This window comes from Peromyscus californicus, unplaced genomic scaffold (assembly GCF_007827085.1).
Source record: "Peromyscus californicus insignis strain IS unplaced genomic scaffold, ASM782708v3 Scaffold_5__1_contigs__length_169319896, whole genome shotgun sequence".
Lineage (NCBI taxonomy): Eukaryota > Metazoa > Chordata > Mammalia > Rodentia > Cricetidae > Peromyscus > Peromyscus californicus.
This window is the reverse complement of record NW_026294573.1, coordinates 87,340,153-87,367,039: the sequence shown is the minus strand read 5'-3', so window position 1 is coordinate 87,367,039 and position 26,887 is coordinate 87,340,153. Positions and strand designations below refer to the sequence as shown.

The window sequence follows — 26,887 nt, the reverse complement described above, 5'->3', positions numbered from 1 at the left end:
GCGTGGGCAGAAGAAACCACGCCCCCGGCACCTGCGACAGGTGGAGCGCGCGGCGCCGGGCACTCGGCCATGTCCGCGGACGCCTCGGGGCCGGAGTCCGGGCCGGGGCTGGGGCTGGGGCGGGAACCCCGGCTGGGGTCCGAGCCGGGTCAGTTGTGCCCCGACCACGGAGAGCCTCTGAGCTGGTTCTGCCTCTCCGAGAGACGGCCGGTGTGCGCCGCCTGCGCCGGGTTGGGCGGCCGCTGTCACGGGCACCGCATCCGCCGGGCGGAGGAGCACGCCGAGGAGCTGCGAGTGAGCGGGCATGGGGCCGGGAACTGGGGTGGCTCTCTCTCGGAGCCGGGGAACTGGGAGGGACCAGGAAGCCGGGGTGGTGGGGTGGGCAGGGGCTGGCTTCTCTGTGGCTTCCCTTTCAGAACTAGGTGGTTAAAGGTGTGACCTCTGGTTTAAACCCGATAGGAGTTCGAATCCTACCCCTCCCTGTGAGTCACGGAACCTAGTTTGTATTTCACCAATAGTTTCGGGGCATTCATAATACCACGTGTTTGTTATAGCTGCCATCGGAAAAACTCAGTTCCCCCCTCACCCCTTGACTCAGAGTCTCCTCCCCTCCCCTCGGGTTTCCTGGTGAGGGATCTAGTTCCCTTCCAACCTGGTCTTGACTGTACTTGAAGTTGATGGACTGGGGTGGGGAGAAAGGCAGGACGCTCTCTGTCTCCGAAGGCCTCCTCCTCTTCTGGTTCAGTGTGGCTCTAGGCCGCTCACCTCCCTGTTACACCCCCACCCCCCAGCCCCACCCTTTCCCCTGAGCTGCTGAGATTGGAGGCCAAGTCACCTTGGTGCTGCAGTATTCCTTTCATTCTAGCTGTGGCCCCTGGGGAACTCCTTGCAATTTGATTAAATGGTTTAATTCTCCCAACCCCACCTTGGCGCTGAGCCCTGGTGTGCACTGAGAGCTGCCACTAGGGACATCACCTACTCAAATCAGATTGTAATAAACATACCTCATTGGAAACTGGGGCCAGCAGGGTTCAGTTACTCAGTGATGATGAAAATAAACTTGAGTAAAGTTGATATAATCAGCTTGCATCATGGGTAAGGATTTTACAAATTCCTAAGGACTTAGATATTTATCATCTCATTCCACCCAGGCTGGGCTTCTGAAGCGTGGGTTCTAACCCAGGTTTTTCAGATGAGGAAAAGGAGGCCCACAGCAAGATGGTAACTCCTCCCAGACTCCTAGTGTTCAGGGCTTAGAAGGGGAGATTCATTGACTGGGCAAGAGGAAACCACTGCTTGACCTCAGTGGTTAAGAAGAGGAAATGACCTCATGGAAAACCTTGAAAAGTAGCCATCATGCCTATCTGAGCGATGGGAGGGGTGAAGGCTGGGGCAGGATGACTGGCTTGGTACCATGCCCCAGGTGCCTTCTCTGGGCCACCCTAAGACCTTACACACATGCTTGGCCTTGGCTTAAGGGAAATGAGCCTTGTCTCTTTCCTTCTACTTTAGATACTGTGTTTTGTTTGTTTGCTTTTCTTTTTTGGTGCTGGGTTTAACCAGAGCCTCTTGCATACTAGACTGTACCACTGAGCTACATCCTTAGCCCTAGAGTACACAATGCCTTCAGTACACTCCTCCTTCCTCCTTCCAGCCTGCAGAGAAATCATTACTGACCTGGGCAAAATACTACCAGTTCAACCGCTCTTAGCTTCTGGATTCATGCCTCCAAGCTAGTTAGAAGGTAGACTCAAGCTAGGAACCAGCCTAGGTGTCCATTATTGGATGAATGGATAAGAAAAGTGGGAATATATTCACATACAGGCACACACTAGAGTATTATTCCATAATACAGAATAAAATTATGTGGTTGGCCGGAAGGTGGGGGAAGTGGAGATCACCATGTTAAGAGGAACAGAGTAGTAAACATACCTTATTGGAAATCAGGTTTATCACCTGATTCAGAAAGACAACTGTCCCGTGTTTTGTCTCATATGTGGAACCTAGACACAAGCCATAAAAAGACAAGATGAGCTGGGTGTGGTGGCACACTCCTGTGAGGCAACGAGATGGCAAGTTTGAGGCCAGTTTGGATTTCATAATAAAGCCTTGTCTAAAAAAAAAAAAAAAAAAAAAAACCAGTTGTGGTAGCTTTAGTCAGCATTTGGGAGGTAGAGGCAGGAAGATGTCTGTGAGTTCATGGCCAACCTGGCCTACAAAGTGAGTTCTAGGACAGCCAGAGCTATGCAGAGAAATCCTGTCTCAAAAAAAAAAATTTTTTTTTTTAAGCAAATAAAAAGAAGAAAAAAGAAAAAGGTGCCTGCAGAGATGGCTCTGTGGTTAAGAGCACTGGCTTCTTCCGGAGGACCTGGGTTCAATTCTCAGCGCTCACATGACAACTCAAAACTGTCTGTAGCTCCAGCTATAAGAGTTCTGATACCCTCACACAGACACACATGCAGGCAAAACACCAATGCACATGAGATAATAATCATAATAGATAAATAAACTTGAAAAGAAAAAGGGACATGAAACTTAGAAGGGGGAGCATTATAGAAGAGAGGAGCGGGGGGCGGGGGGGATGGAGGATAATGAAGGGTGGATGTGATAGAAGAGTCAGTGCAACGTTCTATATAATTACTATACACTAATAAAACTTTTTTTTTTTTTTTTTTTTGGTTTTCCGAGAAAGGGTTTCTCTGTGTAGCTTTGGAGCCTGTCCTAGAACTCACTCTGTAGCCCAGGCTGGCCTCGAACTCACAGAGTTCCGCCTGGCTCTGCCTCCCGAGTGCTGGGATTAAAGGCGTGCGCCACCAATGCCCGGCTCTTTTTTTTTTTTTTTTTTTTTTAAAGAAAAAAGGACAGAAGCTAAGCCCAGTTCTCTTAGTCCCCGGGCCCACAATGACCACAGTGCTACAACTCACCCTTATGATGGGAGGGAGGGCTGGGAGTCTCTTGGAAGAGGCAGCTGAATTGCCTTGTGACAGGGCACTAGGGCCAGTGCTTAGAGGGAGGAGTGGAGGGGCTGACTGCTGCCTGCAAGCAAGCGCTCCAGCTGTTACAGGGTGGGAAGGAGTGGGAAGGTCAAGGTCTGTGTCTCCTACGGTGAGGCAGTTAACCTTCTGCCTCGGCTTCCTCGTTTCTAAACCTTTTCCTGTTCCTTGATGGTTGATACTAGTGAGTTTGGGAACAGAGAACTAACGACTCACTTGTGGTCAAGGCAATGAGCGTTCATCATCAATAAGTATTTATTTAAGGCCCTTTATATGCAGGAACTTCCTTCTAGATGGTAGGTCAGAGGTCAGAGTGTGGTACTTATGCTCCAGTAGTAGGGAGACAAAAACATACAAAAGTAAACACACAATATGTAGTCAGGAGTTGTAAGTAAGAGAAAAAAAAGCAGGACAAAAGTCGTGGTAAGTCAGGGCGGGCTTCTCTGAGGAGGCGGCATATGAGTAGATCAAGGGAACAAGACAATCAGGAAAGGCTGAGGCTGAAGGAGGAACAACCAGCCCAAAGGCCCCTAGACAGACTGGGGGAATCTGGCGTTTTTAAGGAGCAGAAAGAAGGTTAGTGTGAAGTAGAGGGTGGCATAGGAGACAAAGAATTATGCCAGGTAGGACCTGTGGGGTCAGATAAGAGGCTTATTCTCACTGTGACTGTATTGGAAAACCTCGGGAGGTTTTGAGTCGGACATGGCCTGCACTGGTCCCCTTAGGAAAAGTGGCTGTGGTAGTGGGGAGGCTTGAAGATTGACAAAGGAAGCCCAACTTGGGGGGCTCTAACAGGTTCCTCTGAGGTTATGACCATCTGGATAGAATATCAGAAGTGAAAGTAGCCAGTGGTGAGCTGAGGAGATGAGAGGGGAGGAGAGGGGGGTGGGGACAAACCCATCAAGACCCAAGCGTCTTGATGGCCCCAAATGAGTAACTGGAATGGGGAGCCCAGCATTAGTGAGCTGGAAGGGAAGACGTCCTAGGCATGTGTGGGATCCTTGACATAAGGCTCCAGGGGCATTATTGGTTTTGATGATGATTTCTGGGTTCGGACCATGGGAGTGGGCGACTAAGGGTGGAGTCACAGGGAAAAGTCACTTGAATGAGTGAGTGGCCCATCTGCACGAAGAAGGACACCCTAACGTCATCTGTGTTGCAGAACAAGATTGTGGACCAGTGTGAGAGGCTGCAGTTACAGAGCGCTGGCATCTCCAAGTATGTGGCGGAGGTCCTGCAAGGGAAGAGTCAGAAAGCAGTGGTAATTCTTTCCCTTTCCTCTCAACACTGCGCCGCCTGTGGGGCGTTTACCCAACCACCCCCACAGTTCCCCAGAGTTTTCTTGAGTGCGAGCAGCAGGAAATATTAGATAGAAGGATTTATTGCGGAGAATATCGCGGAGATAAACAGATAGAAAATAAAGGATAGCCTCGAGAGGGCCTGGAACCTATTCCAACGGGCCCCGACTGTCTCTGCGCCAGGGTTTTTATAGAGACGCCAGGGGGTGGAGCAAAAGACCTCCTCCCCCAGCACAGCCAAGTGCAGACCATCCCTGACACCTGCACTCAGGCCCGTGGTCCTAATCATCCTCTATGTGGACCTGCTGGGTAAAGCCACGAGGAACCCAAGAACGGGCTCCCACAGCCGCCCCCAGGATAAGACTCTAGCCCAGGTCTAGCCCAGTCTAAAGCCCCCAGGATAAGACTCTAGCCCAGGTCTAGCCCAGTCTAAAACCCCGTTCCAAACTTACAGCCTCATTGGGCTGCTGGATAGCTGGCTGACTGCTTCCTTCCGTACACAGGCTACAGACTAGAACGCAGAATTCTTGGTGATTTGGGGATAGAAAATCAAAAAGGCTAGTACCTTTTTTTCACAAAATTTTAGATTTATTTATTTTATGTGTCTGATTGTTTTGCTCGCATCTGTGTATGTGCACCCCATATGTGCCTGGCACCCACAGAGATCGGAAGGGGACATTGGATCCCTTGGAGTTAGAGATGGTTGTGAGCCACCAGGTGGGTGTTGGGAACCGAACCCAGATCCTCTGCAAGAGAAACAAGTGCTCTTAACAGCTGAGTTATCTCTCCAGCCCCAGGCCTTTAACTGTGGAATTATTTCGTGCTCATCTCCAGAATTATGAAATTCTTTAGGTACTTTTACATGGATTCTCCTCCTCCTCCTCCTCCTCCTCATCATCATCATCTTCCTTTTCTTCTTCTTGGCAGTGTGAGGAGCTACTAGGCAATGCTGTACATGCTAGGCAAATGCTCTACCATTGAGCTACATCTCCAGTCCTTTTAGGAGATTTTGTTTGTTTTGTTTTGTTTATTGAAACAGTGTTTTGTGTAGCCTAGCCTGACCTCAAACTTGCTATATAGCCAAGACTGACCATGAACTACTGAGCCTCCTGCCTCCATCTCCAGAGTGCTGAGATTACAGGCAAGCACCTCCATGCCAGAATTTTTGAAGTACTCTGTGACAATTTTTTTGCAGTAGATGGCAGTAAACATCACTATTTGAAGATGGGGAAATAAGTCTTACAGGAGTTAGTTGACTTGCCCAAGACCCTACTGCCTCATTGCGGAGTCAGTTCTATGTCCTGAATCCTCTTCGTCTCAGGCCGCTGCTGCCCTGCTACATCCCACTGCTGATCCTATATTCAGCACCTGTTATGTCTTCACACTTAAGTATGGCCTTCAGGGCAGGGCTGGTGAATCCCTCTTTGCAAACCCCCCCCACACACACACACATACACACATAGCATACAGAGTAAGGTTGACACTGCCTTAGCCAAGTTTCGTTTTAACTGCATACACTGAACTGGCATAAACCGATAAAGAACTTCACCTCCACACATGCACCGCAGTGTGCGCATGCGTACACACATATAATACACAATAACGATAAATAAAAGTTTGAGGAAAAGAAGGTTTCTATTTGCTCAGAAACCTAAGAAGTGGAGTCACGAGCCACACATCTGGGGGAAGAATGTGTAGATAGGTTGGCAAGTTCAGAAGCCCTGGGCAGAAGGGTGTCTGAGCTGCCCAGGAGAGTCCTGCGAGGCTGAAGCAGTGTGAACAGGTGAGATGGCAGGAAGGAGTAAAGTCAGAGAAACAAGAGGTTCAGGAAGAAACTGGGTCAGAGAGCAAAAGGTTCAGGGAGAAGCTGGGTCCCATCCTCTTGGTCACAGAGGATTCGCTTTCATTTCCGATATAAAGAGAAGCCACTGAAAAGTTGAGTTTTTTTGTTTTTTTAGTAAGTCAAACGACTTCAATTTAGGGGATAGAGGGGTGACTCAGTGGTTAAGAACACTTCCTGCTCTTCCAGAGAGCCTGAGTTTGTTTGCTAGTTCCTACTTTGGGCAGCTCACAACCACACTTAACTTCATTTCCTGGAGAGCCAACATGCATGTGGTATTCATACACACACACACACACACACACACACACACACACACACACACACACACAGGGGACGGGGTTGCAGACAGATTGAGATTTCAGTTTAAAAAGGAACCCCCCTATAGTAGGAAGTGACCATAGCAAAAATAAAGGCCAGAAGACCAAGTGGGAAGCAGTTATAACAATACAAGCGAAGTCTGTGGGGTTCAAACCCAAGTGAGTTTCCTTGATCGACACTAAGCTGTTCTCTCCTCCACACTGGGCAGATCGTGGGTCTCGGTTTCTTCTATAAAAGAGGGTGACTACTCCCTGTATTGTACAAAGCAAGTCTTCAGGGACAGGGCCCAGGGAAGCGACTGACTGTTCTTGGCCCCCAGACCTGAAGAAGACAGCTCTAGTCCATCACATCTGGCAGGAGTTCAAGTGCAGGTGCTTTATGCAGCAGATGGAGGATTGGTTACCAGGTAGCATCTGGCATAGAGCGCCAGTCGGGAGAATGGGATTCTAGGTCACCTCTGCCACTGGCTCGCAGTGTCCAAGCTAGCAAGAGATTTTCCTTAAGACATCAGAAGTTTCCCACTCAGTCACCAAGTGTACATTTGGAGGTACCTACTGCATGCCAGACCCTGACCACAGGGACTTAGAAGATGATGCTCGTTAACATCCTTAGCTGAGCCTGGGATGGTGGCATAGGCCTTTAACCCCAGCACTTGTAAGGCAGAAGCAGAAGGATCTCTGTAAGTCTGAGGCCAGCCTAGTCTACAGAGAGAGTTCCAGGACAGCTGGGGTGGTTACACAGAGAAAACCTATCTCGAAACAAACAAACAAAAACAAAAACATACATACAAAAAGAAAAATCTGTATCTGAGAATTTTTTCAAAGCCCCTCTATGGCACATAAAAGCCCTGTGTTGGAACCAGCTGGAATGAACAAGCCTTAGGAGGGGATAAGATTTTGGCCCGCGGGCCAGGTGAAATTTCAGCTGGAGCCTGGTTCGTATTGGTCGGTTGATGAGATAACTCTTTAAGGCTTTTCTGCCCTGTGATTACTATGATTCTCTCACTTTTGTCCCATGACCATCGTGTTTCCAATTCTAGTTCATCTCTAGGCCCTACCCACTTTTTATACTGTGTTCGTTACCTTCTGAGACATGGCCTGGATGTTTGGATCTCAAGTTTCTCTTAAACCACACTTTGGAACTCTAAATGCTGGGGTGTCAAAGTAAATGGCTGGGGCACCTTTATTCTCCTTACTCTGCCCATGGCAGACATTGTCAATCAATGATGACATTGTTTCTCCTAAGCAGGTACGTTCTCTCTCACTTGTGACTGGGACTTTGCCGGGATCTGACTCCTCATTTTATCCCTTGCCAGAGCATGGCTAGTGCATCGAGGGAGCTGGTGATCCAGAGGTTGAGTCTGGTGAGGAGCCTGTGTGAGAGTGAGGAACAGCGATTACTGGAGCAGGTGCATGGCGAAGAGGAGCGGGCCCACCAGAGTATCCTGACTCAGCAGGCACACTGGGCCGAGGCACTGAAGAAGCTGGACACCCTACGTACCAGCCTGGTGGGCATGCTTACCCATCTGGATGACCTCCAGCTAATTGTAAGTCAGGAGAGGGCGAGGACACGGGAGGTTGGCCAGGTTCCCCAGATGTGAAGACCTAGAGAATGCCAAAAAGATGGCCTTGGGACAGGGATGAATGCCAGTGATTTCTGCCAGACTGGGAAGCTGCTTCCATCCAGGCCCATCCATGTGCTTTCTTAGCAAAGAACCCAGCTAAATCAGCTTGGCCAAAAGCCCCGACCACTGACCTCTGATAGCCCTTGGCATTTATCAGATTCCATATCTCCACTATCCCCAAGAGGTATCTGATCATCCTGGCCTGTCTTGAGCAAGAATCCTGTTAGGTAGGTTTAACTAGTATCCCCCTTCCCCTCAGTGTTTCCTCTTAGCCAGCAGTTCTCACCTGTGGGTTGCAACCCCTTTGAGGGTTGACTGACCCTTTCACAGGGGTCATCTAAGACCATCAGAAATTACAGATATTTACATTATGATTCGTAACAGTAGGAAAATTACAGTTATAAAGTAGCATTGAAAATAATCCTACGGTTGGGGCTCATGACAACACAAGGAACTGTATTAAAGGGTCTCAGCATTAGAAAGGGTGAGAACCACCGCTCTTATTGATTTTCCACCCAGTGTTCCCACCCTGCTCCATGGCCATCAATTCCCATGCTGTATTCAAAGTTGAACTCACTCTCTCTCTCACCCACTGCAAGGTCCCCTGGCAGTGAGTGGTCCCTACAGCTATCTTCTTTACTATGTTTAATATCATTGACTCATTCCATTTTTAACATGAGACAGGGAATAAAATTAGGAGTATACAATATACTTTCAACGGCAAGCAAATGCTTATTGAGTGCCTAAGTGTTGTGTAATGGGGCAGTTATCGGGTACAGCTGCAGTCACTCCCAGCCCTACCCAAGAGCTGACTACATAAACTGACAAGTACAGTGTGTCACGGTAGTAGAGGAATCCCTTGGAGGTCAGAACACCCCCAAGGCAGTTGGAATGGATCATAGACAGTTTCCTGGATGAAGTGACTTAGATAATAAGAAAAGTACCCAGGTACAGGGAATTGGGGAGGTGGAGGGAGTTTAGAAGTACACAGGGAGAAGGCAGTGCTTGGGGCAGACAAGGGCATCAATATAAAAAACACATTCTCAGTTTTACCAGACATAACCACAATTAATATTCAGTGTGCTGCTTTTCAAAGTACTTTATAGATATGCAGATGCCTCCAGTAAGACACCTGAGTAAAAGTACCAAACAGAGGGAGAATGAAGAACCAGGCCAGCCCTCTGCCTTCCAAGTAGGGAGGTCATGGAGACAGACTGCCCTAGATTGTGCATTCATTCAGGACCAGCTTCCAGGCAAGGGCACATTCTGTCCCAGCCACTGGGACAGTCAAATAAAAGAGTCAGAGAATCACAGGCATCCAAGAGCAGGTAGTCTCCAAGGCAGGGGGCAGTGAGGAGCTGGGTCTCTGCAGGATGGTCCTGAAGTGGAGTTGAGGGGAGCCGGAGATACCACAGGGTAGGGGACAATGTTTGTGCGTGTTGGGAGGGTAGAGGAGCGTGGGAGAGAACAGCCCAGAAAGCTTCATGCTTGGTCTTTGCTGTTGAGTCTGCATCCCCACAGTTGTACGCAGTGAAATGGGTCCAGGTCGGGTCCACGTGCTGGGTTTCTGCTGCCAGCCTGACCCTGTTCTCTTCTCTTGCAGCAGAAGGAGCAGGAGTTTTTTGAGAGGTGAGTATGGCTCTGTCATTTTCTCAGGCAGTCGCTGAGACCCCAGTTCTTCTTCCCAGGCCATTACATTCCAGGCATACAGCTGAGCAGCTTCCTAGAGCCTGGCTCCAAGGTCAGAGGTCAACCCCCTGCCTTCCCACCGCACCATATCTTCTTTCCATCCATATGGAAAGGCAGAGAAGTAAATACTTACTAGCCAGGGCCTGGCTTTCCTAAACTATCCTACTTCAACTGTGGTTACCCTGGATACGAATGCTGAGGTCCAGAAAAGGCAGTGAGCTTGCTGAGACCCAGAACTGGGGCCTGGATTCACCTGCCACCTGTTTCCTTGATGTCTCCTCTACCTTCCTTCCTGCAGCGAAAGAATCTTTGAGACTTAAGTCTGCATTACCACTCAAATTTCCATCTTAATTGCTCAATAGTTAGAGAACGTCAACAGGTCCTTCCTGGAGGTAACAGGTTGAGAGGCCAGGGCCTGAGGAAATGACCAGGCGCAAAGAATTTGCCAGGCAAGGTGGTTAGCCCACCCCACTAGGGTTGTTGCTTGGGGGTACAGTGCTTGTGCCTGGTTTGTACAAGGTCCCAGGTTCAATTCCCAGCCCTCTAAAAAGAAAAGGAAATTTAAAATGAAAAGCGAGCCTTCATCAACCCTTCCCAATCTCATTTCCCCGGAGATGTGGTTGGTTTTAAAGATGTGGATTTTAAAAAAATTTACTTTGTGTGTGTGTGTGTGTGTGTGTGTATGTGTGTGTATGTGTGGGTGTGCCATGGCTCCTGTGTGGAGGTCAGAGGATGTTGATTCTTTTCTTCTACCATGTGGGTACTGGGGATTGAACTCAGGTTCCTTTATCCACTGAGTCAGCTCGCCAGTCTTACATGTGGAATTCCAAACTCTTTGTTTTACTAGATTTGGGATTTTGGATTTCTTATTTAATTGGAATATATGAATATATATGGCTTTGTGTGTGTGTGTGTTTATTTCTTTTTTGTCTTCTTTTAATAATATATGTTTTTAAACAAACACAGATAGGATCATTTTATACCTGTTGTTCTATTCATTAGCTGCTTTGGAAAAAAGTTCACATCAATACATATAGATTTACTTCATTTCTTTTTTTCTCTCTCTCTCTGATAAAAATAAATTCTATTAGATTTATTTGTTTTATTTTATATGTATGAATGTTTTGCTCTCTGTGCACCGCATGTGTGCCTGGTGCCTGTGAAGGTCAGAAGAGGGCGTCAGGTCCCCCGCAACTGGAGTTACGGAGGGTTGTGAACCACCATGTAGAATCTGGGTCCTCTGCAAGAGCAACAAGTGTTCTTTTCTTTCTTTCTTTTGTTTTTTTTGTTTATCGAGACAGATTTCTCTGTGTGTTTTTGGCTGTCGTGGAACTCACTCTCTAGACCAGGCTAGCTTTGAACTCACTCAGGCTAGCTTTGAGATCCACCTGCCTCTGCCTCAGTGCTGGGATTAAAGGCATGTGCTGCCACCATCTGGCATCAAAGATATTTTCCCATATAACTCCAGCATAAAATTTAGGAAATTCATCATTGATACAACACTATTCTCTAATACACGGTCCATATAGTCCATATTCAAAGGTTGCCAGTTGTGCCAAAAACATTCTTAATGACGGGGATTTTTGTTTTGTTTTCTCCTGGTTCATCTGGTTTTCTTCAATCTAAAATTGAATCCTCAATCCTTCAATCTAAAACTTCAATCCTCAGTCTTTAAGGTTCAGGCCCCTTTTATAGACTTATGACTCCGTGAGATATAATATTCCCACAGGAGTAGATTCAGATTATCCATTCCTGGGGAGGGAGGAACACCTCGTAAATGTCAAGTTCTCAACCCATCATAGTAATGGGCTGTGATGTCACTGTGCTATTATTATCAGGGCTATTAAGTTTGAGCACTTGAAGTGGTAGGTATTTCAGGTGTCATCAACCAGGTTCTTCATTTTAAGGATGTGTTTTCTCTTTCATAATTAATGAGCAAACTATGAGAGGCGCATTCTGTGTATGTTTCCTGTTAGCTTACAGACTTTTACCCTAAGAGTTTTGCACCCATTGTTAATTTCTGCCTGAGTTATTCATTTATTTGCTTATTTATTCCTTCTCCTATTTGGAATCAGTGCCAGTCACAGATTCTGATATAATGTGATGCACAGTAAAGCACCACTGTGGTGATTTGATACTCGGAGTGCCCCATATTTGTCTATTTGACAGGTCCCCATCTTCTTCAAGCACTTTCTTACTGTGGCACAAAAAGATGTCCCCAGGGGTGGGAGGGCTGGAGAGCTGGCTCAGCGGCTGGAAGACCTTATCTTCTTGTAGAGGACCTAGGTTTGGTTCCCAGTACCCACAAGGTGACTCGCAACCCATAATCTGATGTCTTCTTCTGACCTCCTTGGGCACCAGACACATAAATAGTGCACATACATAAAGCAAAGCACTCATATACATAAAACAAATCTAAAAAGAATTCTTTAAAAAGCTATCCCTGGCTCAGTTTGGGTTTTGCCTACCCCAGCCCTGGAACCAGCTGTTTCTCTAGGGGTCTTATACCCGTTTTTAGTAGGATGATATATCTCAAAGCCAAGATGGGACATTAAGTGTTCTCACTGATACTGACATGTCATTGTACTGGACCTTTAATCAGAGCTTGGGCATATGTGTAACTATTATGCACGAATCTGTATCATAACAGATGTTCTTCTAAATCCAGTGTAACACTACAATGTTTTGCCTTTGCCTGCACCCAATTCCATATTTGTATCTTACATTAAGAACCCTAGCTCCCAGGCTGGGCCTGGTGGCCCATGCCTTTAATCCCAGTGCTTGGGAGACAGAGGCAGACAGATCTCTGGGAGTTCAAGGCCAGCCTGGTCTACATAGCCCAGGACAGCCAGGGCTACACAGAGGCCCGCTCTTAAAAAAACCCACCACCAGCACTAATAATAATAATAATAATAATAATAATAATAATAATAATAATAATAATCAAACAAATGAAAAAGAACTCCAGCTCCCAGCAAGGCCAATAGCTTTATTCATTTGCTCAGTCCTTCAGCACACACATTGTTGAATTGCTGAGTCCATACCTCTTCCACAGGGAAACCTACTGGTAGAGCTGAAGATCTGTGTAGTGCTTTGTGCTCTCACTGAGGTTATTCTCCCTTAAGAGCTGCTGTCAGGCCCGTCTAGGTGGGATCTCACTTATCTAATGAGAAATGCCTTTGTTGGCTCTGGTATTTCCACATCCCTGGTGGCTGGGCTCAGCTCTTGGCTAAGAGTGGCAACAAGTTCCCACTGCCTAGATAGAATGCTCTGATTCTAGCTATACAGATTTTGCTGTTTTCTTTTCTTTTTAAATGTTGTTCCTGGAGTTTTATTTTATTTTATTTTTTGATTTCGTGATTGATTTTTTTTTTTAAATTATTTATTTGTCATGTATACAGTGAGTGTTCAGCCTGCAGGCCAGAAGAGGGCGCCAGGTCTCATTACAAGATGGTTGTGAGGCACAATGTGGTTGCTGGGAATTGAACTCAGGACCTCTGGAAGAGCAGCCAGTGCTCTTAACCTCTGAGCCATCTCTCCAGCCCCGATTTTGCTGTTTTCAAGTCCCCCTGTACCTCGGGGCCATGACTTTTTTGTTCTGTACCATGCGGTAGCTGGACTGGGAGGCTCTCTGTTGACTTCAGCCCAAGGGTGGTCTCAGCTCTGTCCTGGATTGGCAGCTTAGTTGCTGACACTGGTTCCTCGTCTCCACCTGTGAGCTGGGGCTTCTCCACAGAGAGCTGCCATGCTTTGAGAGCACAGACTCTCTCTTGTTCTGACCACAAAGAACCTTTGTCACTAGGGCCTATGGTCAGCATTTGTACTTCCCCGTTTCCAAGGCTCTGCTCATCTCATTCTCCCCAGTCCAGGCCAGTCTGTGACAGTCTCTCAGAGATCTTGCATGGATCAGGGGAGCACTGCTGAGAGGCCTCAAGACACCTTCAGAATTTGAGGTGGTAGGAAAGTTTTTTCCAAGAAGTCAGGTTGGAGGACTGCAAAGTCTTGAATAAGTTCCCACTTCACGTTTTGTCCCTTTGAGATTTCATTTCAGGTCAAGGGGAAAAAATGTGTTGAATAATTCCTGTTCTCCACCCTGAGTCTGTTTTACTTTTTCCATGGAAGCACGACTTGAATCCAACTCCCATTTTCTGCTGTATGTCTTCCGTAAAGCTCCATTCTGGTGTCAGACAGGGAAACCACCACCTTCCCATTACCGCAAAGTTTAAGCGATCATGTATAAAAACAGTAAACACAGGCCAAACATCTGGATAAATGGCATCCTACCCTAAGGCATTCCCTCCTTTAAATTTTTTTCTTTGTTTTTAATATTTATCTATCTTACTTTTGTGTATGTGTGTGTGTCTGTGTATATGGAAGTGCACCATGCATGTGCAGGAGCCTGAAGATATCAGAAGAGGGCATTGGATCCCCTGCAGCTAGAGTTATAGAAGTTGTGAGCTGCTATGTGGGTGCTGGGAATGCAACCTGAGTCTTCTACAAGAGCAACAAGTCCTCATAACTGCTGAACCATCTCTCCAACCCTAGTTAGGTTTTTACTGTGTGTGTGTGTGTGTGTGTATGTGTGTGTGTGTGTGTGTGTGTGTGTGTGCACGTGCACGTGTGCGTGGTTTATATGCGTGCATGTTTGTGTGTGTAAATACCATTGTGCATGTAGAGGTCAGGGAACAGGAACAATCTCAGATGCTGGTTCTTGCCTTCCATCTTGCTTGAGACAGGCTCTCTTTGCTGTTACACCAGGCTAGCTGGCCTCTGAGCTTCCTATCTCCCCCTCCCATCTCACACAGAAGCACAGGGATTGTAGGTGCGTGCTATCTCACCAAGTTTTCCACGGGTTCTGGGGATTCAGCCTCGGTCCTCAACTGCAAGTGCTTTAGTATTGTGTCACCTCCCCAGCTTCCAGGCATTCCGTCTTGATGACTAAATGTCCCAGCTCTGTGTGATCCTCAGGTAGGGGTGTTTGTGTTGAAGAGCTGAGGAGTAGTTGGGATCTTTGGACCAACCAGGGAAACATTTACTGTTGCAGTGGGGTTGGGAGGAAGTGAGATATTTTCTGGATAGTATAATAGAGAAATGTTATCACACAGCAGGTCCCGAGGCCCAGATCCTGTCCCATCTCTGCTGTCAGCTTACTGGGGGCACTCATGAGTCACTTACACCCTAGAGCACACAGCCTCCAGTCCCCACCCCTAAGATTTACTTATTTTTATCTTTGTTTGCATTCTTGTGTATGTGTTGGTGAGTACACGTAGGTGCAAGTGTTCACAGAGGCTTTCTGATCCCCCGGAACTGGGGTGACAGATGGTTGTATTGGAGCTGGGCACTCTAAATTGCTGAGCTTTCTCCAGCCCCTGCCCCCACTTTTTTTTTTTTTTTTTTTTTTTTTTTTTGGTTTTTCGAGACAGGGTTTCTCTGTGTAGCTTTGCGCCTTTCCTGGAACTCGCTTTGGAGACCAGGCTGGCCTCGAACTCACAGAGATCCGCCTGCCTCTGCCTCCCGAGTGCTGGGATTAAAGGCGTGCGCCACCACCGCCCGGCTTCCTGCCCCCACTTTTAATACCAGTTGAGAATATACTTCCCTATAAACTGTCTGTCTGCTTTGCTGGGATGAAGGCCCCTGGGAGAATCAGGAAAAACTACTTTCCCTTCTGGCTAATGCAATCATGGTGTCACCCTGCAAAGGAAGGATTTTACTTCTGTTTTCCTCCCCTCAGCCATGTGGATCCAGGTGCATTTCAAGAACCTTCCTGAACCTGTCTTTTTTTTTTCCCCCTTGCATAAGGGCCGAGGAAGCAGAAGGCATTTTGGATCCCCAGGAGTCGGACAAATTAAGCTTTAACGAGAAGTGTGCTTGGAGCCCGTTACTGACTCAACTCTGGGCAACATCGGTTCTCGGGTCTCTCTCAGGTTAGGAGCTGCAAGAGTCTAGTACTGCCTGCCTGCCTACCTGTGTGTGTGTGTGTGTGTGTGTGAGAGAGAGAGAGAGAGAGGCGGGGGGGTAGGTGGGGGTCACACTGGACATTAGTGCATCTGGGATGCTAGCTTTGACAGCCAGTAATGTTGGAAGCTTTGACAGCCAGTAATGTTGGAAGCAGACTGCTCAGTAGGGCCGAGGCTGTGGATGGGGCTGAGCAGTTGACCAGATCCTTCCCATTTCTAGGTCCTCCCATTTCTCTGTAGCTAGGTATAGGATTAATTATGTTCCTTTAAGTCCTGTCCTCCTTACATTTTACCTTTCTGGGGCAGCCCTTTATCATTTATTGGAAACCTCAGATTGCTTTTTTTTTTTTAATTTTTTTTTTTAGATTTATTTATTATGTATACAGTGTTCTGTCTGCATATATGCCTGCAAGCCAGAAGAGGGCAGCAGATCTCATGCTGATCTCATGGTTGTGAGCCACCATGTGGTTGCTGGGAATTGAACTCAAGACCTCTGGAAGAGCAGCCAGTGCTCTTAACCGATGAGCCATCTCTCCAGCCCCAGATTGCTTTTTTTTTTTTTTTTTTTTGGTTTTTTGAGACAGGGTTTCTCTGTAGCTTTGGAGCCTGTCCTGGACTAGCTCTGTAGACCAGGCTGGCCTCGAACTCACAGAGATCCACCTGCCTCTGCCTCCTGAGTGCTGGGATTAAAGGCGTGCACCACCACTGCCCGGTCAGCCCCAGATTGCTTTTTAAAAATAGATTGACATCTACCTGGAGAGCATCTGGGGCCACAGTGAAGTTGCCAGGACTTGCCTCACCCAGTCATTTAACAAATGTCTGAGTGTGGTGATGCACACCTATAAGCCCAGCACTTGGGTGGCTGAGGCAGGAAGATTTTGAGTTCAAGACCAGTCATGCTACCTATCTCCCTATCTGAGACCCTGTCTCGAGACCAAGAGAACACCAAAACACTGACTGGTGTTGAATGTGGACCTGGCCCTGTGCTGCATACTGGGGCATCAGAGGTGACTGTCTCCCGGAATTCCCCTGGGTTGGATGGAAGCTCATATGCCCAGTGGTGACAGACTGAAGCTTTCTTAGTTTGACTCTCCCCTGCAGATTATACACACACACACACACACACACACACACACACACACACACACACACACACATATATAATTACTATTACATGTAATAGCTTGTACAGTTTAGATTCTGGTATCAGATGGTGCCTGGTTTAGTTACTTCCAAGAACTGCTTATGTCATGTTTCTTAGTTTCTGGGCTCTGCCCTCAGGCTACCAGCTCTGGAAACCACAGAGAGGATCAGCTCAAAAGCAGTATGATAGGGGAATACTAAAATACTGGGTCTTCATTTGACCCTCCACCAGCTTGACGTGGGAACTTGGGCAACTCACTTTTCCTTTCTGGCCATTCTTTCTATCAGAATCTGCACATGAAGATTTTAGACCAATAACTACTGTTCTCCTGGCTACAGTTACTCAGCACATATTATATACGAAGCGCTTAACACATACTATTTCATTTAGTCCCCGTGACTACCCGGTTACAAGTCCTATTTGGTTCCCACTTTAAAGATGAAGAAACTGAGGCTTAGGGAGACTAAGTGGCTTATCTGAGGTCTAAGAAAGCCTTTGGCTACACGGTAGGACCAGATTAGGGATGGAGTAGGGGTAGGGCCCTGGACAACCCTGAGAATTCTTTCTGGCAGGCATGGAGGAGGTGCATATCAATGAAAGGACTGTCAGCCCCTTATTGCATTTGTCCGAAGATAGAAGGACCCTGACCTTCAGTGCCAAGAAGTCCAAGACCTGCTCAGATGACCCAGAGCGCTTTGACCACTGGCCCAATGCCCTGGCTGCTACCACCTTCCAGACTGGGCTCCATGCCTGGATAGTGAACGTTCAGCACAGTTGTGCTTATAAAGTAGGCGTGGCCTCAGCCCAGCTGCCCCGAAAGGGTTCTGGTAGTGACTGCCGCCTGGGCCACAATGCCTTCTCCTGGGTCTTCTCCCGCTATGATCAAGAGTTCCGTTTCTCACACAATGGACAGCATGAGCCTCTGGCGCTGCTTCGGTGCCCGGCCCAGCTGGGCGTGCTGCTGGACCTTCAAGCAGGAGAGCTGGTCTTCTATGAGCCTGCTTCAGGGACAGTGCTTCACATCCACCGCACGTCGTTCCCTCGGCCGCTGTTCCCAGTCTTTGCCGTGGCAGACCAGGTCATCTCCATCGTTCACTGACCATTGGCCACGGTGAGGCCAGATCCACGCCGCCATCACTCTTGCAGGTCAGGCCATGCTTCCAGCTAGTGTCCTTTCCCCCAGTGATGTGTCCGGTCTTCCCCATGGGCAACTTTTGGAGAGATGGGATCTGCTTCAGACTCAGACATAACCTTTTGATGTTGGTCATCTGTGGGATCTTTCTTGGCCTTGATCTCCCAAACCCACCATGCTCGCGCCCTTCCGAGGGTCTCATTAATCTGTGTCCCTGGCATCCAGCATGGTGCCTGGGGCATGGCTAGTGTCCAGCGAGGTACAGTGAGGGAGCATATGGCTGAGCAGGCAGTTGACCCTTCATGTGGCAGTTTTTGGAGAAGTCCCTGGATGCCTTTCTGCGGAAAAGCCTGTGGTGAAGCTTCCCTAGCCTCTCAGTTCAGTATTTCATGATCTTTTTCATGACGCAGCACGTGGAGAGAATATTTTTCTAGCACACAGAGGACAACCTGCCAGGCTGCTCTTGGCCAGAAAACTGGCCCGCAAGTGTCATGCCCTCTTCCCATATTCTACCATGGCACCAGTATCCTCTCTCCAGGAAATGTGCTTGCAGCACAGTTGTGGGTATCTGTCCCAGGCCCTGAGGCTGAGCTCTAGCGTGGACCTGCCTGTGATAAGGGTGATCCCCCTCACTGTGCACCGCACTTCGTGACTCTTTCCTTAGGGTGGAGACCTGGGTGGAGAGCTTCAAGCCAGAGGAGCTGAGGGGAAAGGAGGGCTATCTTTAATGAATGAATGTGTTATTAAAGGTTTCTAAAGACTTAGCGATGTCTTTGCTGGTAACTGGCTTCATGCTGCATGGTAGCCTTGGGTACATGCTTAGAAATAAGTGAGTCGTGGCTCCACCCAGCAGAAGGAGCCTGGAGATGTTACTTTAGATGTTGAACCAAGGGCAAGTCTGTTTGCCATTTCCTCCATAAGGAGTTCCTCTGAGAACAAGAGTGTTCTTGCCAGGACTGGGGACGAAGCTTGGTGGCAGAGCACTTGTCTAGCATGCTAAAAGTCCTGAGTTCAATCCCCAGCACTGCAAACAGTTTGAAACCAGTCGGGGTGGTCACAAAGTCCAGCTGGCAGATAATCACTGTTCTGCTTCAGTCCCTTATTGCCATGCAGGAATGTGGTCCCAGGATGACTGGGAGGGAGATCTTTGGAGAACAGTGTGTGTTCATATGGGTGGGTATGCATGTATGTAAGTGCATGCATGTGAAGGCCAGAGGATAGCCTTAGCTGTCACCTTCACAAGTGCCATCTCCCCTTTGGAGATGGCCTCCCAGTGGCCTGGAGCTCATCAACTCGGGTAGACTAGTCAGTGAGCCTCAAGGAACTGCTGGGATTCCAAGCACACATCACCATATCTGGCAAGTTTATGTGGGTTTGGGGGGTCAAGTTGGGTTCCTGCTTGCAGTGAGCAGGCACTTTTCCAACTGAGCTCCCTCCCTAGTCCTCCTGGATTTTTAATTTATTGTGTGTGCGTAACATGAGGGGTGCTCCATGCCATGGTGTACACTCGGAAGTCACCAGAGGACAGCTTTCTGGAGTTGGTTCCTTCCTTCGTCTCTACGGAGTCCCAGGTCAAACATGAGTCATCGTGAGGTTTTTTGTTTTTGAGACAGGGTTTCTTTGTGTAGCCCTGGTTGTCCTAGAACTCGCTCTATAGACAAGGCTCGCCTCAAACTCAGAGATCTACTTACCTCTGCCTCCTGAGAGCTGGGATTAAGGATGTATGCCATCACTGACTGGCTCATTTGTGGGGTTTTTTTTTTTTTTTTTTTTGGTTTTTCGAGACAGGGTTTCTCTGTGTAGCTTTGCGCCTTTCCTGGGACTCACTCTGTAGCCTGGGCTGGCCTCGAACTCACAGAGATCCGCCTGGCTCTGCCTCCCAAGTGCTGGGATTAAAGGCATAAGCCACCACCACCCGGCGGAGGGCGGGGGGTGTTATTCTTTTAAATAGCCTAGGCTGGCCTTGAACTCATTATATAGCTTCCACCTCTAGAATTCCAGGGTTATAGACATGTGCTACCATGCCCATATGTGACATACCTTGTTAGGTTTGCCTACTGGCTTATTCAAAACACTGATCAGATCAAATCCATACACAGGTCTACTATTATCAACTAACTTTTGTTGAAGATGATTTCTGAGACCCTTGTAGCTGGGACCACAGCTCATGACCTGTGTTCACTGCCTGACTCTTATGAATTACTACTGAGTCATCAGTTTCAAGGCAGACAGATCTAGAAAGGTTTGGTCAATCTGAAGAGATCTTCATTGCCATTGCCTGGACATGGAGCTCTTTTAAACATCTAGGTCAAAGCCATCTTCCGCTAGTACCCAAAGACCCCATGCTGTGGTGCCCTGACCACCAACTCAGATGCTGTAGCAGTGTTCAGCTTACAGTTTATGGGGCTGTTGCAGACATGCCCCTTCCTCCCTCTAACTGTCCAGATACTACCCAAACTTTATCCCCAGGTGAGAGTCCCCTCCAGAGTCACTGCTGTGTGTATCAGAGCATTACACTTGTGCTTGTCTGTGCTTATAGCCCATGGTATCCCCTGTGCCCAGCAGTGAACAAGGCATAGATGTGTCTAATAGACACCAGTTATATAGGTAAGACAGGAAGGAAAATTGAAAAAACCAAAAACATGCAGGTGTCATGACCCACACCTTTAATCCCAGCACTCTGGGAGACAGGGGCCGGTGGATCTCTGTGAGTTCAAGGCCAGCCTGGTCTACAGAGTTCCAGGATAGGCTCCAAGCTACACAGAGAAACCCTGTCTCTTAAAAAAAAAAAAAAAAAAAAGGAATTTAGGAGGGTATCTGATGCAGGGCAGGTACAAGTCAGCAGTGTTCCTTCTATAGTGTCTTCCTCTCAAGGGTGCTAGTCCCTACTGTATAATCTAGCACCCTGACTTTCAAATTCATCTAACCCTGAGGTTCCAAGGTTGGGGAGGGGATTTCTACTTCAACTTCTTTGGGCTTTTTTGATTTTGTGTTTTGCACAGTGGGGTTTCAGATCACAAGCCCTTGCTGTAAAGGAGAGACAGACAGACAGACAGACAGAGACTGACTATGCCTACAGTTTGAACCCAGGGCCGCATAAGTTAGACAAGTACTCTACCACTGATCTACATCCCTAGCTCTTGAAAGTGGCTCACACTTGTGACCCTGATTCAGAAGGCTGATGGAGGAAGGTCACCATGAGTTCCAGGCCAGTGTGGACTAGAGTAAGTTCACGTCAACCTGGGCTAGAGTGAAAACCTACCTCAAAAAGTACCTGGTTGTGAATCGACCGTCCATGGATAAGGAGCAGGGGTTATGATAGAAAAGGGACAGAGGGAACTGGTGAGACAGCTAAGTGCTAACAGCACTTGCTGTCCACACTCTGTGATCTGTTCGATCCCCAGAACCCATGTAAGGAGAGACCAGTCTATAAAATTATCCTCTGACCTACACACACACACACACACACACACACACACACACACACACACACAGTTGCTGTGGGATGTCTTTCTGTACACTGTAAATATGTGTTACTCCCATTGGCTAATAAATAAAGCTGCATTGGCCTATGGCAGGGCAGGATGGAGCCAGGCGGGAAGATCCAAGAGAGATAGGGAAAGGAGAAAGAGGCAGAGCAGAGACGCCAGCCTGCCACCCAAGAACAATATGCCAGCAGACCAGTAAGCCACAGAACATGTGGCAAAACATAGATTAATAGAAGTGGGTTAATTTAAGTTGTAAGAGCTAGCTAGCCAGAGGCCTGAGCCATTAGGCCATACAGTTTATAAATAATATAAGCCTCCGTGTGTGTACTTGTCTGAACGACTGCAGGACGAGCGGGATCCAGGAAAACTTCTGACTACACACTGTAGTACATATTACACACACACACACACACACACTGTGGTACACATTACACATACTGTGGTACACATTCTACACACACACACACTGGTACACATTACACATACTGTGGTACACATTACACACACACACACTTACTGTGGTACACATTCTACACACACACACACACACACACACACTGTGGTACACATTACACATACTGTGGTACACATTACACACACACACTTACTGTGGTACACATTCTACACACACACACACACACACTGGTACACATTACACATACTGTGGTACACATTACACACACACACTTACTGTGGTACACATTCTACACATACACACACACACACACACACACACACACACACACACACACACACACCTATAATAATAATAAATAAAAAGGGACACAGACAGGTATGAATAATGAGTGAGCTCAAAGACGAGACTACTGCCAAGCCCTTGCTGTTCCATGACCAGGATAGTTTATGGAGGCTGCAGAGGCAGGGAGGGCCAAGGCATCTCCCTCTACAGCAGAGGGGAGAAAGAAGGGACTCCCTGCTTCCAGTGTTTATTTGGTCCCAACTACTTCCGCCATCAGACTCATGACATAGGGTTTGAGGCCTCCAGAAGATCAAGGGCAGGCAGGAGATGGGACAGGGAGGGCAGAATATGTTCTTTAGGTATAGAACTTCTGACTGAGGGGTCCAAAGGCTCTGGGCCTTCCACCAGGAAGCTGTGCATGCCCACAGCCCGAGCCCCCTGGTAATCACAGCGGTAGCTATCCCCAACATGAGCTGCTACCGCAGGTTCTACACAAGCGAGTTGCAAGGCCTCGTGGAAAATTCGTGAGTCTGGTTTAGAACAGCCCACAGCCTCAGAGGTCAAAACAAATTCAAAATGGTCTCGCAGGCCAAGGCCTACTAGGATATCCTCTAGTCGCCGGTCAAAATTGGAGATCGCGGCCAGCCTCAGACCACGCTTACGGCACCCCTTCAGGGTAGTCTCAGCCCCCTCCAATACCTGCCAAGTGGAGGGGCTGCTGAAGTCTTCGTATAGGCGATCAGCAATGGGAGTAATGGCCTGGGCATCTGGGACCCCTGCTAGGTGGAAGGTATGTAGGACCATGTCCATCCACCATTGACGGGAGCTAAGGCCACTGCTCTGGCCATAGTTGGGAAATCTGTGGCTCTGGGTCGTGTATGCCTGCCGGAAGGCTTGTTCCAGGGCTGTGGCTTCCACCACCAGCCCATGGGCCCGGGCCTTGCTGGCATATTCCTCCCCAACAGGACGGCGGAGCTTGATCAAGGTATCCTTCATATCCCATGTCAGTAGACGTATCTGCAGCCGGTGGGCCATGGAGATCAAGTTCACCGTAGGTCCTAGCATCAAAGGAGACACTGAACTTGTTCAGGTCACCCCTCCACAGGCTAACAGTGACTCCTTTCCAGGCTGTGTAGGTCAGAGTTGGAGGCTGACACAAGGCACTTTGGAAATGTCTTTCAGCACAAGATCCTGGAATGAACATCAGCAGGTGAGATGGACTCTGAGGCCCTGATGTCAGAGACTGGGTCCACATTCTGATGTACCAAGTTCATGACCTGAGGAGTTACTCTCTGAATACCTGGGAATCTCACACGGAAAAGAAACATGAGGACTCCAACCTCCCAAGATCTTGAGGCTAGAGCTGAAGTTGTGGCTCAGTTGGTAGAGTGCTTGCCTAGCTTACATAAAGCCTGGGCTTGGTCCCCAGTACTGAATAAGCGAGGCATAGTGGCACAGACTTATAACCCAGCGACTGGGAGGAGGAGGAGGAGGCAGGACAATCAGAAGTCCAAAGTCATCTTTAGCTATATAGCAAGCCTGAGACCAGCCTGGGCTGAACCTGTCTCAAAAAATAAGAAAAAAAAGTGAACAAAGATTTTTGGTCTAAATGAAATTATTTTAATGCGTTTGTTTCAAACCAGATTTCTGGGCATCTTATGATCCGGATGTTGGGGAAGAAGACAGGTTTCCAGCCCCTGTGGCATTTCTAGGTATTAAATAATAAGGGTTTCTTTGTAGACAACTACAAAACAAGCATAACGAAGCCAATATGTGGCATGAGGCTGGAAGTCCAGAACCAAGTTAGTCTTTGAACTCAGGGAATTTCCTTAGCAGGTGAAGTTCTGGGGGAGACCTGAGAAAAGAACATTCGGGATGTGTGTGTGTGTGTGTGTGTGTGTGTGTGTGTGTGTGTGTGTGTGTGTGTGTGTGCGCGTGTGTGTGTGTGTGTATCACAACTGCCTTGAGGCTGGGCAAAGTCTAGGGCTCTGGGTGGAGCTGAGCTCAGGTACACAGTCTTGTAGGTCAAAGTCAGGGAGCAGTTATGACTGCTATTATCTTTGTTGTATTTTGCCTTCATGTAAGCGCACCTCAGTCATGTCTGGCACCTGTGGAGCCAGAAGAAGGTGTCAGATCCCCTAGAACAGGAGTTATGGACAGTTGTGAGCTGCCATGTGGGTGCTGGGAACCGAACGCAGGCCCTCTGGAAGAGCAGGCAGTGCTCTTAACCTCTGAGCCATCTCTCAGCCCATGACCCTGTTAACATTATTAGTAAATGTGCCCCTTCTTTGAGAGGCCCATATCCACACTTGAGTATGCCTGACTTTCTCCTAACCCTTATGCTTAAGCCTGTATTAAAATATCATTAATAAAATCTCCAACTTAACTTCATCAAAAAAAAAAAAAATCTCCAAAACCTACTAGTAATGTCAAAAGAGAGGAAGGTCCCTGGAGACTGACCAACAACACGGCTGGTGAGGGGTTGATGGAGCCAGTGAGGGGCAGTTACTTGCCTAAGGTCACAGTGAGCCTGCAAATACAGCCTGGATTAGAACCCACATGTTCAGACTCTGGCCAGGGCTCCCTTCCACTGGACTTTGCTTACCTATATTTATATCCTTTCAAAAATTGTATTATGCTGAGCCTGTACAGGGTGGGACAGAAGACAGTCTGTCCCTACCTGTCTCTTAAGCTTCCCCATCCTTCCAGGAGTTAGTAATAATAACTGCCAGGGAGGCCAGCCCAGGAGGGTGACAGACCCAGTGCCCAGAAGGCAGTTCTGTGCCTGGAGTGAGAGACCGACTGCAGGTTTCTTCCCCAGACAGACCTGAGTGCAGACAAAGCTGCCTCTCTTTGAATCTGAGGGGGCCGGATTCATTCAGAATGCAGCCAAGCAGGTGCAGACAGAGGTGAGGGGGTGGAGGGGGGGGGGCGCTTGGAGAAACGTGACAAAGAGGAGGATTTAAGTCAGCTTGAAATAGGGAGACAACTTTATAAAGGGGCTCTTACTGCTCAAGTGGGGAGGCCGAGGCCCAGGCAGGAACCGGACTGTATCCCAAAGACCTCGGGACATCCCTGGCTCAGCTAAGCCCCAGGACAAAAGGTACAGCCGGGTTGGGGGCCTCTGCTGCAGGCCTGATCACTCTGAAAGCAGCGTGACCCGGGCTCCGGCGTCCCCGGCTCGGCTGCACGGCGCCCCGCACACCCGGGGTCCCGCACACACCCGGGTTCCCGCACACACCCGGGGCCCCGCACCCACCTGGCTCGGGGAAAGCGACCAGAGGCAGCGGCTGCTCCACCGGCTTCACGTAGACGCGCAGACGCTCGAGACCCGCAGACCTGGCCTGACTTCTTCTCGCCCCGCCCGGCTCTAGGCGTCACCAAGCTCCTCCCTCGTGCGGGGCTCCCGCCCTCTCTGCTGGTCTCCGGCCTCTCTGTCCCTGCCGTTACCCCGCAGCCTCCCTGCTCCCTGGCCCACGCCCTCCCGCTCCTCAAGGTCACTGTCACAGCCCCTCTCCCCACTCCCCTATCACTCTCTCAACTGCGGTGATTCTCTCTGCTTCTCATCTCTACCCGCAACCCCTCACCCTCCACCCCCGCCGCATTCCCGCTTCCTACATCCCTGGGTAGGGGACGCCCGGGGAAGTACCTAGACTAATTTGGGGATGGGGGAATTGGGGGCTCAGCCTGTCTCCCCTAGTGCAGTGAGGACTCCAGCAGGGCGCTGTCCCTCTGTTCTGAGAGACCCCAGTCCATTCTAGAAAGAAATTCCTGCCTCTGCCCCTCAAGTGCTGGGATTATAGGCACTGCTACCACCGTGTTTGTTTATCCTAGGCACCTTTAAACACTCATCTTAAGGGGAAAGGAAGAGTAGTGTTTTCATAACTGAAATACATGTTTATCTTTAAAAAAATGTCCAAAGCAAACAAACAAAGTTGCACCCACAATCTCGTTGACTCGCCACATGCTAAGCAAGCACCTGTGCTCTGTGCATGACCCATTCATTCTTCACTGAGGATACAGCCGTTTCCTGCCTACAGGAACATGGAAGGAACAGGCAAACATCAAATAAATAAGAGAAACGGGCCTTAAGTGCAGCCAAGGATTTGGCTGGGGGCTGGGGGTGGGGGTAGGAGCGCTGCCCACTGCTCTTTACTTCCCCTCCCCCACCAACACCCTGTTAAAACCTCTGTTATCTCCTGGCGGCTTTGTGGACTTTGGACTCAACTGGCTCTCACTGGGCCTCAGAAAACAAAGTGCAAGGACCAGGAGGTTCACCTGATTTTGTGACCCAAGCTTGATTCTCAGAAATGGAGGTAGGAAGATAGGATATCAGAGGCTCACCTGTTTTTCACAGAATCCAGAATCCCGACTCAGTCTCTTTTCAGGGTCATCGCAAACCTAACCCTTTAGTTTCTGATCCCAACTCCGCCATCCTGGGGACTAGACAAAGTAACTTCCAACAGAATCCAGGCTAGCTTTATGTGGGTTTCCAAGATAATTAATGTCTGATACTCTGGATCTAGCTTCTTTTTGATTTGCAAGTTCCAAGATAGGCACACTTGGCCAGGTGATACACACCTGCAAGCCCAGTTAGGAAGCCAAAGCAAAAGGATTACTCCAAGTGTCAAGCTAGGCTTGGCTATGGAGCAAGATCCCTTCAAACAGACAAATAGCACATGGATACGATTTAATGGATAT

At 48.4% G+C, this 26,887-nt stretch overlaps 2 protein-coding genes across 5 annotated transcripts; one reads left to right on the top strand and one right to left on the bottom strand.

Moving 5' to 3' along the window:
- Positions 1–46: 46 nt before the first annotated feature.
- Positions 47–18,762, top strand: Bspry (B-box and SPRY domain containing). 2 transcript variants are annotated; one of them, XM_052716558.1, is made up of 6 exons: positions 47–294; positions 4,156–4,254; positions 7,768–7,998; positions 9,683–9,705; positions 15,565–15,689; positions 17,439–18,762. In XM_052716558.1, exons 1-6 carry the CDS (start codon positions 70–72, stop codon positions 17,963–17,965), a joined length of 1,230 nt encoding a protein of 409 aa, XP_052572518.1. In that variant the 5' UTR covers positions 47–69; the 3' UTR covers positions 17,966–18,762. The 2 variants fall into 2 exon arrangements, with proteins under 2 accessions (XP_052572518.1, XP_052572517.1); XM_052716557.1 differs by having other exon boundaries at positions 9,680–9,705.
- A 3,562-nt stretch (positions 18,763–22,324) lies between these two features.
- Positions 22,325–25,742, bottom strand: Hdhd3 (haloacid dehalogenase like hydrolase domain containing 3). Of its 3 annotated transcripts, none has more exons than XM_052716561.1 (2): positions 25,446–25,742; positions 22,325–23,747 (listed from the first exon to the last, which is right to left on the bottom strand). In XM_052716561.1, the coding sequence occupies exon 2, from the start codon at positions 23,249–23,251 to the stop codon at positions 22,466–22,468; it is 786 nt and encodes a 261-aa protein (XP_052572521.1). In that variant the 5' UTR covers positions 23,252–23,747; positions 25,446–25,742; the 3' UTR covers positions 22,325–22,465. The 3 variants fall into 3 exon arrangements, with proteins under 3 accessions (XP_052572521.1, XP_052572522.1, XP_052572520.1); XM_052716562.1 differs by having other exon boundaries at positions 22,325–23,486; XM_052716560.1 differs by having other exon boundaries at positions 22,325–23,377.
- Between the last annotated feature and the right edge of the window lie 1,145 nt (positions 25,743–26,887).